Genomic DNA, 23,152 nt, shown 5'->3' with positions numbered 1-23,152 from the left:
GGCCCAGCCACTGACCGGCAGGGCCTGGCTGGGGTCCTCGCCCGCCATGTACTGCACTCGCACGGTGAGGTTGCGCACGGAGCCCTGGCGGCTGCTGAAGTTGAGGCTGTGCGGGTACACGTAGAGCAGGTTCCTGCAGGGACAGGGGCAGGGGAGGGGGTGTCAAAGGGACAGAGGAGGCTGGGGTCCCGGAACAAGCCTGGCCTGGGACACAGGACAACGGCCACACGGCCGAGGCACTGAGGGCTGGGTGAGGGGCAATTAGGGGCACAGTTCGGAAATGTGACTGGCAGGGAGCTGGAGACAGGTGGGCAGCCTCAGAGCGTAGACAGGGAAACTGGCAGACGGTGGAAGCACCGAGGCCTCTGGGGACACTAATGAGGCAAAGGCAGGGGGCCACGTGGGAGCTCAGGGCTGAGTTCCAAGGTGGCCCACGGTCAGGATAAGCCCTGCCCGGGCCGACCTGCCCCTCACCCGCTCAGGGGCCTTCCCCCCTCCCCCCAGGAGAGGCCCCTCGTTACATCGCTTGTCTCTCAGGTGGGGAAACTGAGCCCGGGCCAGCGTCGGGGCTCGGCTGGGGTCAGAGGTCTGCCCCTCTCCCCGGGGGGGACTGTGCGAGCCCCGACCTTCCTCTGGGCTTCAGTTTCCCTGCCTGTGCAATGGGGGCATTGGCCCTCCCAGCTGAGCCGCTGTAACAATACCAAGGACGGTAACCGTCAGGACCATGATTGCACCAACCACCGAGGGGGCACCCGAGTGCCAGGCTCCGGTTAAGCACGCACCGTGAAACAGCTCATTTACTTTTCACAAGCAGCTTGTGAGGCAAGACTCATGTCACCCCCTTTCACAGGCAAGGCGAGCGAGGCGCTTGCCCGTCGTTACCCGGAGGGAAGATTGGCAGCTCGCATGGATCCGGGGCATGTGTGGGTCTCGAAGTCGGACCGTGTGGCCTTGGCACAGTCTCTGCCACCTGCACCCACTCCCCCGGTTCTCAACCAGGCCGACAAAGACGCCGGCCTCGGGGCCTTGCGGGAAGGCACGCGCTCAGTTACCGTCATCAGGGGCACAGCTCTGAGCAAACTGGGGAAACTCATATTATTATTACCTCACTGTTATTACCGTGACGGCCGTGCCCATCTGCAGGTGGGGAAACCAGAGCTCAGAGCTCCTTGGTCCCCCAGCACCTGGGCCTGTCCTCCCCCAGTGCCCCCAGCCCACACCTGGCCCTCAGCCCCAGCCTGCGTGACTCCAGCATGGCCCCGCTGGACATTCGCCTGATGCAACCATTGTACCGCTGCCAGGCCCTTGCACAACACAGACACCCGACTGGCTGGTTAACGATTGACCGGGGGTTGAAGGGGCGCTGAGGCATAAAAGGCAGCAGTGGCGCCGTGACCGCACCTCCAGCCACTCAGCCACGGCCATGCTCGCTCTGTGTCTGCTGTGCTCCCTGCTAACGACGGTCTGGCCGGCCTCTGCGGCCCCCGTGGGCAGCATGGAGCCGGCACAGCACGAGGAGCTGACCCTGCTCTTCCACGGGGCCCTGCAGCTGGGCCAGGCCCTCAACGGCGTGTACAAGACCACAGATGCACGGCTGACGGAGGCCCGGCACAGCATCGGCCTCTACGGCCGTGCCCTGGGGCTCCTGGGGCAGGAAGTCAGCCAGGGCAGGGATGCGGCCCAGGAGCTACGCGCCAGCTTGCGGGAGATGCAGGTGAGCACTGCTTTCTGACTCCCTGGGGCGGGGGAGGATCTGCCCTGGAGTTATGTGTAGGGTGACCAACTGCCTGGGTTTGCCCGGGAAGAGGGGGGTTCCTGGAATATGGCAATTTCAGTGTTAAAACCAGGCATGACCCAGGCAAACACAGACAAGGCGGTCATCCTGCTGCCTCTGCAGGGGGAAGAGGATGCGCTGCAGCTGCAGGCAGAGGCCACGGCCCGGGCGCTGGGGAAGGCGGCCCAGGGGCAGCGGGTGCTGCGGGAGAACATGCGGCAGCTGGAAGTCCGGCTGAGAGGGGCCTGGCTGGGCCCGGCCCATCAAGAATTCGAGGCTTTGAAGGTAAGGGGCTCCCAGTCCTGGGGGAGGTGAGACCCTGATTCCCCGTCAGAAGCTGCTTTTAGAGCAAGTCCCAGAGATCCCCCTCACCCGGGTCAGCTTCCCAGCACCGGGTGGGACCCTGGGCGCAACCCATGTCCCTTTCCCTGTCTCAGTTTCTCCACTTGCAATACAGTCAACAATTGATGTCTCAGAGTGGAGTCAGGGACTCAGTGCAGATAAGATACTCAGCGTGGGGCCAGGAAGAGGCTAGGTACTCAATGAACGCATACTTTCAGAGAAACTGGCAACATTTCTTGCATGTTCAGGAAGTACCCAGCACTGTTGTGTGTCCTTTAATAATCCATATCATGCTCATAATGCTGCCAAGTGAGTCCCATTGCTTCCCCATTTTACAGCTAGGGAAGCCGAGGCCGGAGAGCGGCAGTGACGTGCTGGGTCACATAAATGCACTGAGGAGAGGGGGCTGGGTAGGATCAAGGGGTGGGAGGGGAGGCAGCCCCAGCTGAGGTTTCTGTCTTGACCCCACAGGCCCGTGCTGACAAGCAGAGCCACATCCTGTGGGCCCTCACCGGCCACGTGCAGCGACAGAGGCGGGAGATGGTGGCACAGCAGCACCGGCTGCGACAGATCCAGGAAAGGTGAGCCTGGTGGGGGTTGGCATGTAGGGCAACTGGGTTGGGGGTATGCCCCCCACCCCCCGCCTTGGCTGAGCCTCATCTCCCTTCCAGACTCCACACAGCCGCGCTCCCAGCCTGAGCCTGCCTGGCGGTACTGAGGACCAGCCATGTACACCTAGGGACGCTGCCACGCCCCATGCGGCCCCTGCACAGGGAGGAGCTGCCTGTCTGCTGGGGTCAGCCAGGCTGTCGGGCCCCGCTTCCGGCCCTGGATCAGAGACAGAAGCAGGTGGGGACGAAGGCAGAAGACACGGCCCCACGGAGGAGAAGTGAAGGAAAGACATGTGTGCCTTCATGCCTACATACCCATTAAAGCAACAGTGGCATCTCACCCTGGTGTCTGTGTGTGTCTGGGACAAAGGGGACCTCACTTTGCATGATGCCTGAATGCCCCCCATTCAAGTGCCCAACCGGGCCCCAGAGCTGTACCTGTAGCTTGTGTGGGGAGCGTAGACCTCACGGGTGGGAAACTCCAGGATCTCCTTGGTGGGCCGGCCCCTGGGGTCTGGGTAGGGCTTGACATGAAGCAGCTCCGGGGACAGGCAGAAGTGGGGGTTCTCGGGGGCCGGGGAAATGTCGATCTTGAGCTGGGCTGGGGAGGGGAGCCAGTTTGCACCTGCCTAGGAGCCTCCTAGCCAGACCCCACCCTCTCTGGACTTGGGGGTCCCAGTTCAAACTCCCCCACAATGCCCTCTGGTGGCTGTCCTTCAGGTACCAAGGCCAGAAGTCACCCTCAACTCCCACCTCTTGTCCCCACATTGGATCAGCTCTGCCCTCGGGATCCATGGCCCCCCAGCCACTACATCCCCCAGCTGGCCCAACATCTATCTTATTTATTGTTTCTAATCTGTGGCCCCACTGGAAGGCCCAGCCTCTGAAGCTGGGGATTTGTCTGTCATGGTCCCTGTGGAGCCCCCAGGGTCAGACACCGCGGGTGGTCAGGGCTTGCTGAGTGACACCTCTGGCTTATGGGGTGCAGCACGCACCGGTCACAGGCCGCAGACGCCGTAGCAAGGACGAGGGGCGCCGCATGTCAGCCAGGAACTTGAAGAGGTCCTCATCACTGAGCCTCTCGGCCTCCTGCACCAGACCCGCATCCATGAGCTGGGTCCCCCGGGGCCTGTGCGACCACGGGGGTGTCCCTCGGCGCCCCTCCCCTCGCCCCCTCCCCTGTGGCCATGACACCTGTTTAAAGAAGTTGGTGACAGTTAGCGTGGCTGGGCGGAAGCTGGAGAAGCTGCAGGTGTCGTCCCCGCTACTCGTCCGATCTGGGGGCCCCCGACGGCGGCGGTCAGTCCAGGCGGGTCGGCGCTCTAGGGGCAGCAGTGACGGTGATGGATGGAGGGAGGGGGACAGGGGTGAGAGGCAGGGAAGGAGAAACTTGGAGACTTCGCCTGTACAGAGTACGGCCAGCAGAGGGCGCCCCTTTCCGTTCCCCGGTAGCCCCGCCCCCGGGCCACCAGCCCCGCCCCCGGGCCACCAGCCCCGCCTTCTCACCGCCCTCGGAGTCGGAGTCCCGGTCTGGCTGCCCAGCGCTGCTCACGATGTTGGCTAAGTGCACGGCCGTCCAGGCAAATGGCATTCGGTAGCGGCCCAGGCGGGTGCAGAACTGCTCGGCCGCTAGGCGAAGCTTCTCCAGCTTCTCTTTGTTCTGTAGGGAGACCCTCCGAGACCCACAAGCTCAGTGCCCCAGGCCTGCTGAGTGCAGGGTTGGAGTGAGGGGCGGGGGGAGGGGGAGGGGGGGTGAGGGGGGCGGGGCGTTCACCACCAGGTCCAGCCTCCACCGCTTACCTTGGCTGTGTCCACCTCCTTCATGACCATGTAGGGCTCACAGCACTCGCTGATGTCTCCCTGCTGTAATACCTTCTCCAGCTGAGGGGCAGGCAGGCCCAGTGAGGTGCTGCGGGAGCCTGACCTCCCCACCATACCCCCAACCTCCTGGGCCTCTCCTGAGCCCCCAGACACCCATCCACTAGAGCTCTTGCTCCAACACCTCCCATGGCTCCCACTGTCCTCGGGGTTGAGTGCTAGCAGCCCCCTTGCCTGGCCGGCTGCCCCTACCCACCATTGAACCCACCCCAAAGCCAAGGCTATTTCCCTACATCTACAATTCCTTGTCAGTAGGAACAGAGGTCACTCCAAGCATGGCTCTGGGTGACAAGAACTGGACTTCAATCCTGGGCTGTGGGATCCTGGGCTGTGGGATCCTGAGCAGGTCCCTCACCTGACCCGTGCCTCAGTTTCCCCACCTGTAAAATAGAGCCATGGCAGCCCCCACTTCCCAGGGCTGCTGTGAGGACTCAAGGGGGAATCCCTGTGACGCCTGGCTGACGGTGAGCAGTCCCTATCCATTGGTGCTCAGTTAACGTCATTCGTGTAACCTAACTGAATGCTTTGGGAAAGGAAATTTAAACTCACTCCTGGAAACAATATTCCAAATAAATGTGCCCATTAGGTCTTTTCTCTCCTAATAAACTGAAAAATTCTCAACTAAAAAACATGTTTTGGGCCCTGGCCAGGCACCTCAGTGGTTAGAGCATTGTTCCGATACTCCAAGATGGTGGGTTCTATCCCCAGTCAGGCACATACAAGAATCAACTAGTGAATGCATGAATAGGCGAAACAACAAATCAATGTCTCTCTCTCTCTCTCAAATCGATAAATGAGAAATACATATATTTTTAAACATCTGTCCCCCTAGGCCAGGATGCCATTTCTCTACAGGCTGCTCACTCATGGGTCTTGGCTCAGCTGTCACCTCTGCATGGAAGCCCTCAGGGATTTCTCTTCACCTGGGTTGGGTCAGGAGCCTCCTCCAGGCTTGCCCCACTGCCTGTGCTTCCCCTACAAGAGGCCTGATCATCCTTCCTCATGTCCATGTTCTTCCATGACCGCAGGGACTGAGCCTGTGACATCACCATTACCACCCCTTCCTTGCCCAGCCCCAGCGGGCACCTTGATGACCAGGAAGATGTCGGGCGAGGGGTAGGTCACAGAGAAGATGGCAGAGCGGGCCAGGGTGGAAATAGCCGGGTGAGTGCCATGGGCCCGCAGCAATCCCTTCACAGGGTCTGAGTTCAGGTCAAAGTAGAAGTTCTCCGAGATCTGGGGCACAAGAGGCAGCTGGGTCACCACCTCCTGGAAGCCCACAGCTTTGCAACGAGGAGGGCAGTGAGGCAGGAAGGGGAAGAAAGGGGCGCCTACCTTCTTCTTCTCCCGCACATCGTACAGGGCCAAGATGCCAAAGATGGGCTCAATCTCGATCTCGAACCTGTGTGTGAGGGGGCGATCTGGCACAGGCTGTTCCTGCCACACTCCTGCCATCCACACCCCCGACTCTCTCTTGAGGCCCCACCCACCTTGGTGCAGCCTTGGGGGGCATCTAATTCCCACTGAGCCACACGAACTGCCATTTAAGGGCTTGCAGGAAAGGCCTGTCCCATTTCGCAAGAGGAAACTGAGGCACTGATTCTACCCCCACCCCCCCACTCCCGTCAGTAAGTAACTCACACAAAACCCCTCCCCCCAAAATCATGGCTCTTGTTCAGTCTGTAGAGAGGTAGCTTTTGGCACAACAATTCCCTCTCCCCCAAATTAAATTCTCGACTCCCGGGTCTCCCTGTCTCCCCTCTCTGGGGTGTCCTTTGTCACCTGTGCCACCCTGGGCTGAGTCCCATTTTCGCTCACCTGAATGGCCACTGTAACCGCCTCCCTCCCTTGCTCTGCCTTGCTGGCCCCTACGCAACAGCTACTTCTAAGGAAGCATCTTAGAACTTACATTTTGAGGCTCCCTGACAACAAATTCCTGCATGGCCCAGCCCTGCCACACCTCTTGGTCTCATTTTCCCCTCTCCAGATGTCTCCCTTCCTTTGTGTGTGCTGTATGGTCATCCCACGATTACATGCTCTGTATACAGTAGGCACTCAATGAGCGTTGAATGACTGGATGAGCCCACAGAGCCAATTCCCAACCCTTGCGCTTGGGGCGGGCGGCCCACCCGGGCCTCCAGCCAGACCAGGCCTCTCTTTCCTGTCCCTGGCCAACAGGAACTCAGGGTGGGAAGGGGCAGGGCCAGGCTCAGGTCCAAGGCCACATCCTGTTCAGCTCAGTTCCCACGCATTGTTGGCTGCTCCCCAGGGGCGACTGTGGAGGGGGCCTCCAGCCCCAGCGTCACCAGCGCCCGTCCACCGGGGTCCCACCAACAGAGTGGGGGCGTGCTGGACTTCGGCCTCCCAGATTGTGTGATTTTGGCGCAGGGACTTTGTCACTCTGTGCCTCGGCTTCCCCACTTGTGTCTACTTCACAAGGTTTAGTGAAGATCAGAGGGAATGTACGTGGATGGGCTGAGAACAGAGCCTGGTACACAGCACTTAAGGATTGGTGGCTTTGAGTAATGGAAACGGAAGTCTTATTTCCCGCCTAAAGGCCCATGGCCTCACGGGTCCCACGGCTGCACGTGGTAATGGCACGGCTCTCACAGTGGGCACCGAGTGTGTGCCACGCCGTGGTCTAGCTGTCTGGTCCCCTTGCATGTCTGAACGGGGGCAGGTGAGCACACTCACTTAAGTGACAGGCACTTGACCAGGATCCTCTGTCCAAAGTGTTCGCAGGGTGGCTCCGGGTGGCTGCAGCGTTCCACGGCCTCGTCCTGCCAAGAACCGTGGGGCAGCTGGGACACATCCTCCAAGAAGAGCTTGGAATGTATAGCCTGAGACCAGCTCAACCCCCAGCCTGACTAAACTTGAAGTCTCTTGCCTCTGAGCCTTTGCACATGCTGTTCCCCTGCCTGTAATGCCTTTCTTCCCCTTCCTCCTTACTGCCGATGCCTGCTCATGGTGTAGGTCGCAGCTTACCTGGCACTTCCTCCAGGAAGCCTTCCCTGACCCCTGAGGCCTGGGCAGGCACCTCCTCCAACTTAAACTAGTAACAACAAAAATAATAACAATAATTCTTGGTATAATTATCCATATAATAAAAGCCTAATATGCTAAGTGTCCAGTCTCTGTTCAACCAATCAAAGCATAATATGCTAATGATATGCTAAGATGACTCAACTGCTTGCTATGACATGCACTGACCACCAGAGGGCAGATGCTCCAACTGGTAGGTTAGCTTGCTGCTGGGGTCCAGCCAATCGGGACTGAGCAAGACAAGCTGGACACGCCCTGGAGCCATCCTGCAGTGCCTCCCTAGGTGGCCAACCTCCGCGTCCCTCCCCAACCCCGATTGTGCATCAGTGGGGTCCCTTGGCCTGGCCTGCAGGAGAGCCGGTTTCAGCCCTATCCTGCTCTATATAGGAGCTGCCCCTGGTAGTCAGTGTGCTCCCACAGGGGCAACGCTGCTCAGCCAGAAGCTGGGTTCACGGCTGGCGAGCGCAGCGGTGGTGTCGGGAGCCTCTCCAGCCTCTGCAGCAGCACTAAGGATGTCCGACCGCTCCCCATGGGGAGCGGGCCTAAGCCATCAGTCAGAAATCCCCTGAGGGCTTCCGGACTGCAAGAGGGCACAGGCCAGACAGAGGGACCCCCGCCCTGTGCACAAATTTCGTGCACCGGGCCTCTCGTTATTGGTTTAAGGTAGCTGCTCAATAACTGTTGGTTGACAAAGTGGTCACAATGCCCTGTTGCGATGGGCCAAGAGGCTGGGCACTGAGGGCCACGTGAGGGACAAATATCAGCACGTCACTATGGTGTTACTCTGTCTGGGTTGTAATTTCCTGGTAGGAGGGTCTCTTCCACTAGACTGTTAACTTGTGGAGGAGGGGTTGGGTCTATCTTGTTCATGGCTATATCCCCAGTGCCTGTCATACAACAGGCACCCAAACATGTCGGTTGAATAAATAGAGGTATACAGTAGGTACCTGCTAAAAGTTGAATAAACAGATAGGTACATATAGAATACATTCTATTAATGATGACTATATATATATATATATATTATATTATATTAGATACCAAATAAGCACTGATTGAATAAATATAGGAGTATACAATTAAGACTCAATAAATGGTTGAATGAAAATACTAGATACCCAATAAAAGTGGGTTGGATAAATATAGGGGTATATAGATGTCTAATAAAAGCCATTCAACAAGCCGAAACCGGTTTGGCTCAGTGGATAGAGCGTCGGCCTGCGGACTGAAAGGTCCCGGGTTCGATTCCGGTCAAGGGCATGTACCTGGGTTGCGGGCATATCCCCAGTAGGAGATGTGCAGGAGGCAGCTGATCGATGTTTCTCTCTCATCGATGTTTCTAACTCTCTATCTCTCTCCCTTCCTCTCTGTAAAAAATCAATAAAATATATTAAAAAAAAAAAAAGCCATTCAATAAAAATAAAGTGTATATACACTAGTTGTCCAATAAGCGTTGGTTAGATAAATATAGGCATGTAATAGGCACTAAATAAATTCTGTTAGATTAAAGAGAGGTCTATACAGAAGGTATACAATAAGTATTGGTTGAATAAATATGGGGGTGCATATTAGACATCCAATATAAGCCACTGAATAAAAACACAGGGTATACAGTAGGCACCCAGTACAAGTTGGTGGGATAATATATAGGAATACATGTCAGTTGGAGGGGTGTTGGCCTCAGGGCCTTATGTGGGCCTGTAGGCACCCACCTCGTCAGGTGCTGGGTAGAGGGTGAGCAGGGTGCGGGCCCGGTGCTGCCTTCGCAGGGCCTCATTGCGCCGGTCCACATCCTCGGGGGCCACCCGCTCCAGCAGCGAGGGCAGCAGTGAGTCAGCTGCCAGGTTCTTTAGGTCGAAGATGCCAGAGGCACCGCTGCTTCGAGGAGTGTCCTCCGGGGAGCCCGAGGAATGCCGGAGGTCCTCCTGCCGGTGGAGACGGGCAAGCACCACCACAAGGGTCACCTGGGGACTTTGCTGACTCTCCTTCTAGAAACTTATTGGCGAGCCTTGCTCCTTTACCATTGTTGGGAGGGCTACTCCCATCCCCATGTTCTGAGCTTCACACGACCCCCACCCGGCCAATCAGAAGACATCTACCAGCCCCAGAGATAGGCTCCACGGTGAAGAGCAGACCTGGGCTGGGTCAGTGAGAGCTTCCCTGGGACTCTGCTCACGGTCGCCAGGGGAGGGAGAGTTCTTCTTACAGGGCTGCCACTGGCCCAGGATCCTACCTGACCTCCCAGACACAGCTACGGTCAAAGCTAGATTACCCTGGTTCAAATCCCAGCTCAGCTCTGTGACTCCAGATCTAGACCCCAACTCTGAGGGCCTCAGTTTCCCTAGCTACACCTATAAATAATAACAATGAAAACAGTAACAGTAATTCTTAGTATAATTATTCTTGGTATAAAGTAGCTGCTCAATAAATGTTGGCTGACAAAATATAGGCTGGAGTCACAGTGGGACAGTGATGGTCCTCTAATCACCTGGCTGTGCCTCCGTTTTTTAATCTGTAAAATGGGTGTAATGGTTGCCCTGCCTCACAGGATGAAAAGTGAGGACAAGTATTAAGTACTTAGTATACACTAGGCGCTTAATAAATGTTTATAATTATTATCCTTAACTTTTCACTCACGGGGTCAATACATTTCCTTTTAAATTCAAGGGTATTTGGGTCATTTCCCATTACATGTGACTGAGAGCCGGGGCTGGAGCCCACACATATATCCCTGCAGTGATCCCGGCCCAGGGATCCCTCACCGAGTCCTCTGGCCCGGATTTCTCGTCTCCAGACGCATCCTGCTCAAAAACCTGGCGGGTGAGGCCTTTCTGTCGCTCTCGCTGGGTCTCTGTGGTGATGGGACTGTATGCCGAGCTCAGATGCTGGTACCTGGAAGGGGGCGGGGCTGGGTGGGTAGCAGGGATCAGGGCTCCCCCAGACTCCCCGATGCACCCTGACACACCTGCAAGGCCAGGTGATGCCTGCAAGACCATCCACCTACCCTGTACTCCATCCCTGAAGTCCAGCTGCTAATGCAGTGACAATGGGCAGATAAGCAGGAGGACCAGCCACAGACAATGGGCTCTTCTGGGCTCAGACCTGGCCTCTTGACCCTCCACCCTGAGCTGCCCCCAGCCAGACCCACCTTCTGTGGGCGATGATCCAGTCCTCTGTATACATCTCCACCGCGGCCCTCACCTGGGCATCCAGCTTTCTGCGCAAAATAAAATCAGGGTAAACAGAGAGCTGTGAGGTAGGGCATGCCCTTCTGCCTGTCTCAGAGATAGGGAGATAGAGGCTCAGAGAGGGCGGGGTGGGGGTGGGGGGTGACTTCTCCAGGCCACACAGAGGAGGCAGGATTTGAATTCAGGGCTGCTGGGTGTTTGATGGGAAGGAGGTGTAGATGGGGAGGGGGTGCATGAGGCAGAGTGGAGTTATGAACAGGGAGGGCGCGGGGTGGAACCCACCCTTCCTTGGGGATCCCGAGCTCTGTGGTCCGGCATTCTCGGGGCTGCAGCAGCAGCTCCAGGTCATCAGCGGGAAACTCGACCAGGTCTCGGAGAGGCCCGGGCTCAACCTCGGGCGGCCGGCTCTGCAGCACATCCTCGAAGTCCAGGGGCTCAATGACTTCGGTCAGGGGGACCTGGTTCAGAGCAAAGTGGCCGTGACCCCAGTCCTGGGCACTGGGAGTGGGGGTAGAGGTCGAGTGTGGGCCTGGGCTGGCCTCAGATTCAAGTACGAGGGCAGTGGGAGCCACGGAGGGCGCTGGAGCTGGAGAGGTTCTATGAAGGGTGGTGACCTCAGACTCTCCTCTCCCAGCCCAGCTATGCCGGCCCCACCCCTCCTTCCAGGCAGGAAATCACACCCTGTGCCTGGAAGGGAGGGAACTAATGGTGGAAGGAAAGGCCTCCTGACTGCAGCCGAGAAACAGACAATCCCTCAGGCCCAGTGGCGAGATGGCCCCACCTCTTCCCTCTGCAGCTGACGGACCTCCCAGCCCCCAGGCCGCCTCCCCTCTCGTCATCTGGGTGGTCCAGGCAGCAGAAGGTGGGGCTGCATCAGGCTGGAGCCTCTCCCCCACCCCACCCGACCACCCACAGGGCTGTCCCCCACCCCAGGGAGCTCCCTCCCCACTCACAGGGAAGCAGGAATGGGGGCAGCACTGGCTGGCCAGGAACCCCTCCCCTGCCACGGCCGGGTGGAAGTCGCCCCAGCTTTCCCACAGGACAGGGCACTGGCGGGTGGGGTGGACAGAGCCCAGGCACAGGGGAACCCCAGCTCTACGAGCGGGCGGGGTCTGGGCAGGGGGGCACCTCCCAAACACTTACCCCCAGGGAGCTGCTGCTGCGCCTGCTGGAGTGGGGAGAGCCGCTGCGCTCCCGGGACACCTGCTTCCTCACCTCGGCGGCCACGGTCCTGCGGGGACAGGAAGGGGGCCCGTGGGGACGGGAGAACGTGGGCAGCAGGGCCCTGAGAACCTGGGCTTTGGAGCCAACAAATTTATTGTGAGAGAAGAATCCAGGCTGAGGCAAGAAAACAACAGGCCGCTTGGCCAAGAGAACTTGGGCTTCCAGACCCACACATCTCACACTGCAGCCCTTCCGACCCCCTCTCTGAGCACAGATGGGGCCACTGCTCCTGGGCAGGGCCACGAGGGGGTCATAGATCCCTCCTCATCCAACCCCCACCCTCACCGCGCCAGCCCTCTGGTCTCTGCTTTCTCGTCTGGGGGGCCTCTGTCCAGCCTGGGGCCCCTCAAACACCTCACTGTACAGCCATCCAGTATGTGGGCACCATTCTGTGCCTGCTAGGCTGCCTTGGACAGGTCACTCCTGCCACCCAGACTCAGTTTACCCATTGTGGCTGTTCTGACCTCACCGGGCGGCTGTGGGGAGCAGGGCAGGGGCCTGGCAATCAGAGGGCACTCCATGCCTTCTCAGGGAGTCTGAGAGAGGCTGACGGTGTGTAAGAGGCGGCAGAACTCCCAGAGCACAGCCCGCAGCCAAGGTTAGGGCTGCGGCCTGCTTGAGTCACCTAAGTCTGCACTGCCCTTGACAGGCAGGGAGGAACAGGACCCTGGGGGAGGGGCCAGCAGGAAAATCGGGGACAAGACCCCGTGGGAGCAGGGATCCCCCAGGCCCTCAGCCCTTCAGCAGCACTTAGACGTTGGGGAAGGAGAGAGAGCCATGCAGTTGTCTAGGGGAACAGTGTGCCAGGCGGTGGGAACAGCAAGTGCAAAGGCCCGGAGGCTGTGCTCTGTGCTCTGGGCATGGACTCCTGCCCCCCGACGTCTCTGTGAAGCAGGATCCAGGGCTGTGCGGTCCCCGCGGAGGCCCTAGCGTTGGACCCTGCACATCACAGGTGCTCAATAGATGTGGGTTTTTTGATGGGATGAGTACATCCCTCCCCAACTCCCACCTGGTCCAACTTTCTTTTCTTATTTTAAAATATATTTTATTGATTTTTTACAGAGAGGAAGGGAAAGGGATAGAGAGTTAGAAACATCGATGAGAGAGAAACATCGATCAGCCGCCTCCTGCACACCCCCCCACTGGGGACGCGCCCGCAACCAAGGCACATGCCCCCGACTAGAACCTGACCCGGGACCCCTCAGTCCGCAGGCCGACACTCTATCCACTGAGCCAAACCGGTTAAGGCTGGTCCAACTTTCTTAAATCCCTTGTGAATTGGGGGAAGCCCAGACCTTTGGGCTGGGCGGCTTTGGGCAGTGGGGCCACCTTTCCTGGGCCTCAGTTCCTCTGATAATTGAGAAGGCAGTTGCCTGAGCGTTCTGCTTCCCACTCTTCTGTGTGTGTGAGAATTTTCATAATAAAAAGTTTTACCCCCCAAAGCTCTATACTGAGGACTACAAACTCGATGGCCCACAGGCCGCCACTGAGATGGATGTGTGCAGTGGGTCGGGGTGGGGGCGGCTGGGCCAGCTGAGAACCTTAGCTCCATCCAGAAGCCTGAATTCAAGTCCATACGCGTCAAACAAAACTCGACCATGACCCTGATCCAACCTGGGGCCCTCCAGTCTGAGGCCCCAGCCTCACTCCTTTTTATTTTCTTATTTCAGAGAGGAAGGGAGAGGGTGAGATAGAAACATCAATGATGAGAGAATCACTGATCGGCTGCCTCCTGCACGCCCCGCTCTGGGGATTGAGCCCGCAACCAGGGCATGCGCCTGTGACCAGAACAGAACCCGGGACCCTTCAGTCCACAGGCCTACGCTCTATCCACTGAGCCAAATCAGCCAGGGCACCTCACTCCTTTTCTGGCCCTGCATTCTATTTACTTCCTGTCAACTGTCCCTGAGTCTTGCTTCTATTGATGGGGAGGGGCAGAGATTCTAGAAAATTCAAAGGGTGTTCAAAATTAGGGAAATTCCCCAAAATTGGGCCGCCTCCTCTAGAAGCCTGGGCACACAAGGACTTTGGGGGTAATTTACAAAAGATGCCTGGACAGGGGACCTGTCTGTGTCCTGGTCCCAGCTGTTCTGCAGCTGCTGCCCCAGAGCGGAGGCGGGGGGGGGGGGGGGGGGCGGGGGGGCGGGGAGGCTCGAGCTCCAGCTTCATTTTGTCATAGGCGTGGAGAGGCCCCTGCCGTGGGAAAGGGATGGATGGGTCCACGACGCCATGGCCGTGGCAGCCAGTTCCGAGTCGCAGGGCTCTGTAGGTGGAGCTGGGCGGGCATGGGCGGGCGACCTCCCTCTGCGGACCTCTAGGCGCAGGGGCAGTATCCACACTCACTGAGCTGTTTTGAGTGCAGGGCCTGGCACATGGTAAGTGCTTGCTTAAGGCTCGCTGCCCCCATGTTGCCTCCAAGAGGATCTTAGGAACTAGAATTCTGGCCCTGTCTTTGACACCAAAGGAAACAGGCTCAGAGAGGGGTCTGGCCCACCCAGGGTCAGCAGCTGAACGCAGCAGGGCTGGAAAGGAACCCTGGCTGGCCAAAGGCCGAAGTGTGCGCCCCTCAGCACTCCCTGTGACTAGGATGGGAGAAGGAGCCCCAAGAACAGGCCTCCGGAACCTACCTCCTCCCTGTCCATACGCACCCTGAACACCAGCCCTGCCCGGCCTTGGGGCTTCCACACCCTCTCAACACGAATGGATCCTTGGGTTTGCTCCGTGTGACACCTGTCTCTTCGTGTGCCCACGTGGGGGGCCTGGCAGGCATCCTGCCGAGGAGTGACCGTCACCTGCCCCACTGTCTCCCTGCCTCACTAAGGCGGCCCAACCTCTCAGGTGTTTGGAACCCACCCCTGAGAGCCACCCCCAACTCCTCTCTTCCTGCCTCCACGTCAGGCGCCCTCACATAGAGCACCTTTCAAACAGGCAGGCAAACTGTTGAGCTGAATTTAGTGACTTTCCCGGACGTGATCTCACAATTGCAGTAAAGGAAACTGCAGGTGGTGGGTGAGAGCTGTCGGTGAGATCAATCCTCCCAAGGTGAAAAACTGACAACCCTATGTGACACGGAAGAGCTGTTCAGCCCTAGCCGGTTTGGCTCCGTGGAGAGAGGGTCGGCCTGCAGACCAAAAGAGCCCTGGGTTCGATTCCGGTCAAGGGCATGTACCCCAGTGGCAGGCTCCTCTTCGGCCCAGGCCCTGGTCAGGGCTCCTGCAGGAGGCAAGCGATAGATGTATTTCTCTCACATCGATATTTCTCTGTCTTTCCCTCTCTCTTCCATTCTCTCTTAAAAGCAATGAAAAAAAGATATCCTCAGGCCCTGGCCGGCTTGGCTCAATGGATAGAGCGTCAGCCTGCGGACTGAAGGGTCCCAGGTTCGATTCCAGCCAAGGGCACATGCCTGGGTTGTAGCTCGCTCCCCAGTGGGGGGTGTGCAAGAGGCAGCCAATTAATGATTCTCTCTCATCATTGCTGTTTCTATCCCTCTCTCCTTCTCTCTTCCTCTCTGAAATCAATAAAGAAATATATTAAAAATATATATATATATCTCCTCAGGTGAGGATTAAAAAAAAAAAAAGACAGTCTTAAAAGAAAAAAAAGAGTTGCTCAGAGGGGAAAGATGGAGCATCATTGGGAATTCATGTGAGACTGGGGACTTACCTCAGGGCTGGCCAGATTAACAGAGGCCTTACCCTCACAGGAGAGGAGGACAATAATCCAGAACAAGAATGACAGAAGCCTCGAATGCTCTGTGTTCCCATTTGTGCAAAAAGTGAGGGAAGAAAGTGAATCCAAATAACATCACAGAGAGAGTCCTCTTCATACCCCACCCACCACTCCGGACTGGAAGACAACTGTTACGAGTGCCGGCGATGATACAGAACAATGGTAACTCTCACGCACTGGTGGTAAAAACCCTGTAAAACCGTCTATAATTATCAAGGAAAGCTCAAGATATGCCATCCAGCAATTCCCAGCAATTCCCCTTGGAGGCACAGACACTGAGGAGGAAACACGTGGCCACGAAAGCTCTCAGCAGCCCCGATGGTGACAGCCCCAGCGTGAAACAACCCAGTGTTCCCTGAGCAAAGACAGAGCTCACAGGCAGGGGATATGCAGCAAATGTGAAGGACGAACCCGACTCAGGCAACCGACAGACAAGCCTGCTCCTGACTGTGCGGGTGAAAGCGGGGCCACGGACCAGGTGTCCCCATAACTCTGTGCACAGGACGCTCTAAATATGCAAAACTGAGCCCTGGCAGGGAGCTCAGCTGGTCGGAGCATCGACCCGATACCCGAAGTTGAGGTTTCAATCCCCGGTCAGGGCACATACAAGAGTCAACCCACGATGCATAAATAAGTGGACAGCAAATCAGTGTCTCTCTCTCTCAAAATAAAATTTAAAATAGAGGCATAAACAGGCAAAACTAACCCACAGTGGACATGGCGCCATCCTGGACGAGAAACCATCATGCAGGGGAGGAGGGGACGGCAGTTCTGAGGGGCTTCTGGGGGGGGGGGCCGGAAGGAGGAGAGAGCCCCCATCTGACCTAAGTGGTTTCTCCTTGGCATTTGTTTTATTTTTACGTTTTTATTATTTTTTAAAAAATAGATAATATATTTTTATTGATTTCAGAGAGGAAGGGAGAGGGAGAGAGACAATGATGAGAGAGATCATTGATCGGCTGCCTCCTGCACACCCCACACTGGGGATGGAGCCCCGAATCCGGACGTGTGACCTGACAAGGAATCAAACCGTGACCTCCTGGCTCATAGATCAATGCTCAACCACTGAGCCACACTGGCCAGGCTCCTTGGCATCTCTACATACAAAAGCCTAAGCGACCGCAACCAAAACAACCAAACGGACGACCAAACAGCTGAGTGGGGCGACCAGGCCAGCAGGGGGGTTAGTGAGGGACGACCAACGACTGAGCAGCCTGCAAAGATGGCGGCACCCACAGCCAATAAGGAGGGAATATGCTAATTGACTGACACACCCTCAAAGATGGTAGCACCCACAGCCAATAAGGAGGGAATATGCTAATTGACCGACACACCCTCAAAGATGGTAGCACCCACAGCCAATAAGGAGGGAATATGCTAATTGACCGACACACCCTCAAAGATGGCGGCACCCACAGCCAATAAGGAGGGAATATGCTAATTGACTGACACACCCTCAAAGATGGTAGCACCCACAGCCAATAAGGAGGGAATATGCTAATTGACTACCATGCCCTCAAAGATGTCAGCACCCACAGCCAATAAGGAGGGAATATGCTAATTGACCGACACACCCTCAAAGATGGTAGCACCCACAGCCAATAAGGAGGGAATATGCTAAATGACCGACACACTCTCAAAGATGGTGGCACCCACAGCCAATAAGGAGGGAATATGCTAATTGACTACCATGCCCTCAAAGATGTCAGCACCCACAGCCAATAAGGAGGGAATATGCTAATTGACTGCCACACCCTCAAAGATAGCAGTGCCCAGTCCCCTCAGCCCTGCTGGGGCGGCAGACACATGGCAAGGTCAGGCCCGCCCACCTCTGGAGTCCCCCAGTCCCCTCAGCCCCCCCCAGACACCCAGGGCGGCCCGAGGCTCAGGTAACCAGGGCGGCTGAGGCTTGTGCTGCCGGCAGTGGCAGCAGCAGAGGTGTGATGGGCCGTCGCCTTCCTCTGATCGTCGCCTTCCTCTGATTGCCGGGCTGCCTCCCGCCCCTGAGGGCTCCCGAACTGTGAGTCGGGAGGCCGGGATGAGGGACCCCTCTCCGGTGCATGAATTTTCATGCCCCAGCCCTCTAGTCTGTATTATAATTGAACCTTGCACTTTCCTGCATGCATGTTTTACATAACACTTCTTAAAAGGTAATGACATTTGAGTGTGCTCATATATGCAGGCATGTGGTGGGACGGAGCAGGAAGGAGCCATTTCCTTGAAATCCTAGAGGTCCCTTTGGAATTTTGTCAATGTCTGTTTCAGGGCCCTCCATTAGTCCAACAAATCATTGTCATTAAGTGAGAAATGCAAGCTGCCTCATACCAATCCACTGCCGGACAGAAGGAAGACGCTGCTGGTAGACGCCCAAGGAGAATGAGCAGACACCTTAGAGATACAGAAAGAGGCACCGTTCCCACGGCTGCTCCGGGCTCTGGAGCCACACACCCCATTGGGTCTCTGCAATGACCTAACCACGTTGAGTCTGTTTCTCTGGTTATAAACAATTAATATCCCAGATGGAGATAAGCATGTGATAAGCATTATTGTAAGGCTGGTCACTATCACCATTCTATACTGTATTTTATTTTAAATAGTACAAGTGAAAAAAATGAACAAGTTGTATTGCATACAAGAACATTTGTCCATATTATGTACATTCATAAGAGTTTGGACTTTTAGGTTGTCATTCAAAATCTTGTTTTTTTTTCTAGAATCTGTTCATTAGGAAACTGGGGGACTGTCTTATGCTCAGGTTAATATGATATTTGTGGAAGGAAGGAAGGAGGGAAGGAAGGAAGGAAGGGAGGGAGGAAGGAAGGGAGGGAGGGAGGGAGGGAGGGAGGAAGACAGGCCCAGATCTGAGCATGTAAGACACCTGGGTGTCCACCGACAGCTCTGGAGACCTCATCAGAGAGAAGCTGGAAGACTCGAGCCATTTGCTTGTGGTTCACTGGGGCCCCAGGACCTCTCTGCTCTTCTTACTCTGGGCTCTGTAGCATCTGTTTCCCAGGGTGGGACCCAGGACCCCCCTCACTCACAGAGTGGAAGCCGGGACCCAAGGACATAGGGGCTGAAAGGCAAAGAAACAGGCTCAGAGACATCAAAGTTCCAAAACAGAGAGACGGTTCGAGACACAGAGATGACAGACATAAAAACGGCCCCGGGGACACCAGGACACGTCTCTGTTTAGAACCCTTCACCGGTCCCACCTCGTTCAGGATAAAAGTTAAAGTCCCCCCACAGCCCACAAGGCCCCGTGGGATCTGCTGCCACTGCCCCTTCGTCACTCTCTGCAGCCGGGCTGGTCACGGATGCCCTGTGAGCACACGCTGCCTTTGCGAACACACAGGGCCTTTGCACTGCCCTTCCCTGTGTCCGGACCCTCCTCCCACATACAGCAGGGACCCCTTCCTGGCTTCCTTCAGATATTTGTTCAAATGACACCTTCTCACCCAGGCATTCCTGGCCCACCTCCCCTATCTAACATAATCCCCACCCTCCCCACCTCCCATACCTACCCCCCACCCTCCCCACCTCCCATACCTAACCCCCACCCTCCCCACCTCCCATACCTAACCCCCACCCTCCCCACCTCCCATACCTAACCCCCACCCTCCCCACCTCCCTTATCTACCCCCCACCCTCCCCACCTCCCATACCTAACCCCCACCCTCCCCACCTCCCATACCTAACCCCACCCTCCCCACCTCCCATACCTACCCCCCACCCTCCCCACCTCCCATACCTAACCTCCACCCTCCCCACCTCCCATACCTAACCCCCACCCTCCCCACCTCCCTTATCTACCCCCCACCCTCCCCACCTCCCATACCTAACCCCCACCCTCCCCACCTCCCATACCTAACCCCACCCTCCCCACCTCCCATACCTACCCCCCACCCTCCCCACCTCCCATACCTACCCCCCACCCTCCCCACCTCCCTTATCTAACCCCCACCCTCCCCACCTCCCATACCTAACCTCCACCCTCCCCACCTCCCATACCTAACCCCCACCCTCCCCACCTCCCTTATCTACCCCCCACCCTCCCCACCTCCCATACCTACCCCCCACCCTCCCCACCTCCCTTCTCTGCCTTGTGTGTCCCCATAGCACTTGTCACTAATAAATGACCGACTTTATTGTGCTTCTCGTCTGTACCCCCTACTGTCTCTGCTCCCAAGGGTGGGTGAGCTCTTCCCTGTGTCTCCATCGGGCAAGTGCAGACCCCTGCAGGGTGGCTTTTTCACTGGGGTCAGGTCCCCTGTGAGAGGACCACTGAGCACCGGCCTCCATCCCTCTCCCCGGGCCGGCCCCCACCCCTCTCCCCGGGCGGCCCCCATCCCTCTCCCCGGGCGGCTCCCACCCCTCTCCCGGGCGGCTCACAGTCTCCAGTCGCGGAAATGGATCCCCCAGCGCCTGGTGCCTGCCCCCTCCCCCGTCTGCCCACCAGCTGGCCCGTCCCCAGCCCCCACTCCCTCCATTCAATCCCCATCCATCCCGGCCCGTCCGGCCGGTGCTAGGACGGCCTGAGGCCGGGCGGGGGGACACCCACAGCTGTCTCTCACCCCCCCCCCCGACAGCTGGGCACGGGACCCCGGGGAGGGGGGCGCACGGGAAACTTCTCCACGGGACTCAAAGGTGCCAGGAGCGCAATCCCGGGTCCGAACTCCCGGCTCCAAACCGGACACAGGATGGACAGAAAGGCTGCCCCCCACTCCCGAACCCTCGAACGGGGACCGGGGGAGGCCAGGATGCCGGAGGCGATGCCGAGGACGCCGGCCTCAGCCTTCCCTGCACCGCCGCCTCCAGGAAGGCCCCCGGGCCACGCCCCCGGTCCCACGGCTCGGAGGGTGGACCTCGGCCGCCATCCCGCCCGCCGCCCGGACGCGACCCCCAGCCGGGACCCCGCCGCCCTCCCGCCTCCCCCGGCCCCGGCGGCCCCGGCGAAGGCGGAAGGGGCTGGGGCGGGGGGCGCCCGGGCCGGGTTGGGCCGGACCCCCCGGGGCGGGGCGGGGCGCGCGCACGTGGGGCCGCCCGGAGGGGACCCGGCGGCCGCGCTACCTGTTGATCTTGTGCGCGAAGGCGCGGCGCTCGGCGGCCGCCATGGCGCCCCGGTCCCTCCGCCGCCGCCGCGCGCACCGTCCGGGTCGTGGCCGCCGCCGCCGCCTGGATCTGGGCAGCCGGGCCGGGCGGGGCGGGGCCGGGCGGGGGCGGGGCCCTTCCGGAGGCCCCGGGCCGCTCGGTGCTGCCCCTGCCGGCCAGGGGGCGCCCGTCCCCGGCCACCCCGCTCCCTGGGGCTGGGCTGGGGAAACTGAGGCTGGGGGGAGGCGGAGAGCGGCGCCCGGACTGACGCCGGGGTGGGGGGGGGGGGGGCGGGCTCGGACTCCAGGGGAGGCTCTTTCTGCCATTTAACTGGTAGTCGCCATCATCAGTATAATCTCGGCGTTTATTAAGCACAGCCCTGCATTCACAGACGGCAGGAACTCATTGCTCCCATTTTACAGGTGAGTAAACGGAGCCCAGCCTGAGTGATCACCAGGGTCGCTGAGGCCTCCACGGGATGCGCCCCAGTCTGGGGGAAGGGGGGCGGGGGGGGGGCAGCCGTCCTCCCAAGCGCCTGCAGATGTGAGTCAGGACGTCTGGTGGTGGGACCTGAATGAGCCCGTCGGGGAGGCTGGACTGGCTGTGCAGCCTCCACTGGGAGGAGAATGTGGGGTTGTCTTGGTTAATCTGTGGTCTCAACACTACACCCCCGCCATGGCCCCTCTCCCACCCCCACCCCGGGCGCCACCCCCCCACCCCAGCAGTCTCCCACCCCCCTCACCCTCCGATGCGCCAGTCCCTCGCTCACCTCCACGCCTGCGCAGGCGGATTCTTCCTCTTGATGACCCAGCTCCAGTCCGAGGGAGATTTTTTTAAACGTTTTTATCTAAAGTATGTTTTTATTGATCTGGTTTTCTGTTTTGTTTTGTTTTTAAAGAGAGAGAGAAACATCCATCTGCTGCCTCCTGCATACACCCACTGGGAACCGAGCCAGGGCATGTGCCCTGACCCGAAATCCAACCAGTGACCTCTCGTTGCATGGGACGATGTTCAACCAACTGAGCCTCACCAGCCACGGCTAAAGATTTTTTAAATTGATTTTTAGAGAGAGCGCGAGAGGAAGGGAGAGAGAGAGAGAGAGAGAGAGAGAGACATTAATTTGTTGTTCCACTTATTTATGCATTCACTGGTTGATTCTTGTGTGTGTCCTGACCGGGGATCAAACCCGCAACCTTGACTGGTGTATCAGGATGACGCTCTAACCAACTGAGCTATCGGGCCAAGGCCCTAGCGAGAATTTGAGGCTGAAAAATACTAGGGCACAGCTGCACTCAGGGCCTTGGCATGTGTTATTCTCTCTTCAGTGTACGGGTGCTGTCATTATCCCCTTTTACAGATGCGGGAACTGAGGCCCAGAGAAGCAGAGTGACTTGCCCCCGTCGCCCTGCGGGTCAGTGTCAGATCCTGAGCCCACAGCAGGGATGCCTGGATGGAAGGGGAACCCTCGTACCCGACCACTCTGCCCCAGCCCAGCGAGGGCCCAGCAGGGTGGCTCCCACGGTGGCATGTGACACGTGCGCATGTGTGTCAGCAGCCCACGCACCTGCCCAAGTGGTCCAGCCACTTCGGCGTGGGAGACGCCAGGTGTGGCCCCGCCCATCACGCCCTGCTGTGTCTACCCCTCACCCCAACCTTCAGCCTCCCAGGCTGAGGTCCCTGCCTCACTTCTCAGGCTGCTGGGAGCCAAAGTGGGCAGGAAATATGGAGATGAGTAAAGGCTGGCGGATTTCTCCCCTCCCCTCTGCCTAGTTCCAGTCCAGCTCACCGTACCTGGTCTCCTGGTTCCTGCCCTCAGCCCCCACAGTGTGTTAACTCCTCAGCGGCCAGAAGGAGCCTGGAAACACCCAAGTCAGGTCATGGCCCTCCTCTGCTTCGAATCCTCCCTGGCTCCCACCTCATTCAGTATAAAAGCCAAAGGCCCTGCATGATCTGCCCCTGTCCCCCCTCCTCCTACTCTCTCCCTCAGTCACTCCACTGCTGCTCACTTCCTCAATGTTCCTCTGAGCAGTCGGACACAGCTCTACCTCAGGACCTTTGCACGTGCCGTTCCCCTTCCCACGTGTGGATGCCGTCCTCGTCCCCCTTTTACGGATGAGGAAAATGAGGCCCAGAGAGCAGAGTGACTTGCTGCACTTCGCCCAGTGACTCAGTGTCAGATGGTGACCCAGGGAACCTGACCCCACATGGCTTCTAAATTCCAGCCGGGTCCCAGTCTGGGCCAGGCGGCGTGACCCAGGGTAAATCTTCTGACCTTT

General features: G+C 58.1%; 2 protein-coding genes across 2 annotated transcripts in view; one reads left to right on the top strand and one right to left on the bottom strand.

Moving 5' to 3' along the window:
* Positions 1-20,899, bottom strand: part of DOCK6 (dedicator of cytokinesis 6) — a gene marked incomplete at its 5' end in the record, with an annotated part of 44,644 nt that extends 23,745 nt beyond the window's left edge. Inside the window, 17 exon segments of the mRNA XM_081091964.1 lie at positions 16-133; positions 3,166-3,328; positions 3,723-3,816; positions 3,922-4,049; positions 4,234-4,387; positions 4,528-4,608; positions 5,692-5,841; positions 5,941-6,007; positions 7,300-7,385; positions 9,360-9,572; positions 10,410-10,539; positions 10,796-10,864; positions 11,118-11,293; positions 11,979-12,089; positions 12,091-12,151; positions 12,153-12,173; positions 20,856-20,899. Coding sequence (XP_080948090.1) covers positions 16-133; positions 3,166-3,328; positions 3,723-3,816; positions 3,922-4,049; positions 4,234-4,387; positions 4,528-4,608; positions 5,692-5,841; positions 5,941-6,007; positions 7,300-7,385; positions 9,360-9,572; positions 10,410-10,539; positions 10,796-10,864; positions 11,118-11,293; positions 11,979-12,089; positions 12,091-12,151; positions 12,153-12,173; positions 20,856-20,899 — 1,866 coding nt within the window.
* Positions 1,366-3,066, top strand: ANGPTL8 (angiopoietin like 8). The gene is made up of 4 exons (XM_081091965.1): positions 1,366-1,714; positions 1,898-2,059; positions 2,588-2,697; positions 2,788-3,066. Exons 1-4 carry the CDS (start codon positions 1,424-1,426, stop codon positions 2,813-2,815), a joined length of 591 nt encoding a protein of 196 aa, XP_080948091.1. The 5' UTR covers positions 1,366-1,423; the 3' UTR covers positions 2,816-3,066.
* Positions 20,900-23,152: the final 2,253 nt, after the last annotated feature.

The sequence above is a fragment of the Myotis nattereri genome (genome assembly GCF_964212035.1).
Source record: "Myotis nattereri genome assembly, chromosome: 5".
NCBI lineage: Eukaryota > Metazoa > Chordata > Mammalia > Chiroptera > Vespertilionidae > Myotis > Myotis nattereri.
Note: the sequence above shows the minus strand (reverse complement) of the source record. Positions and strands in the feature narration are given on the sequence as shown.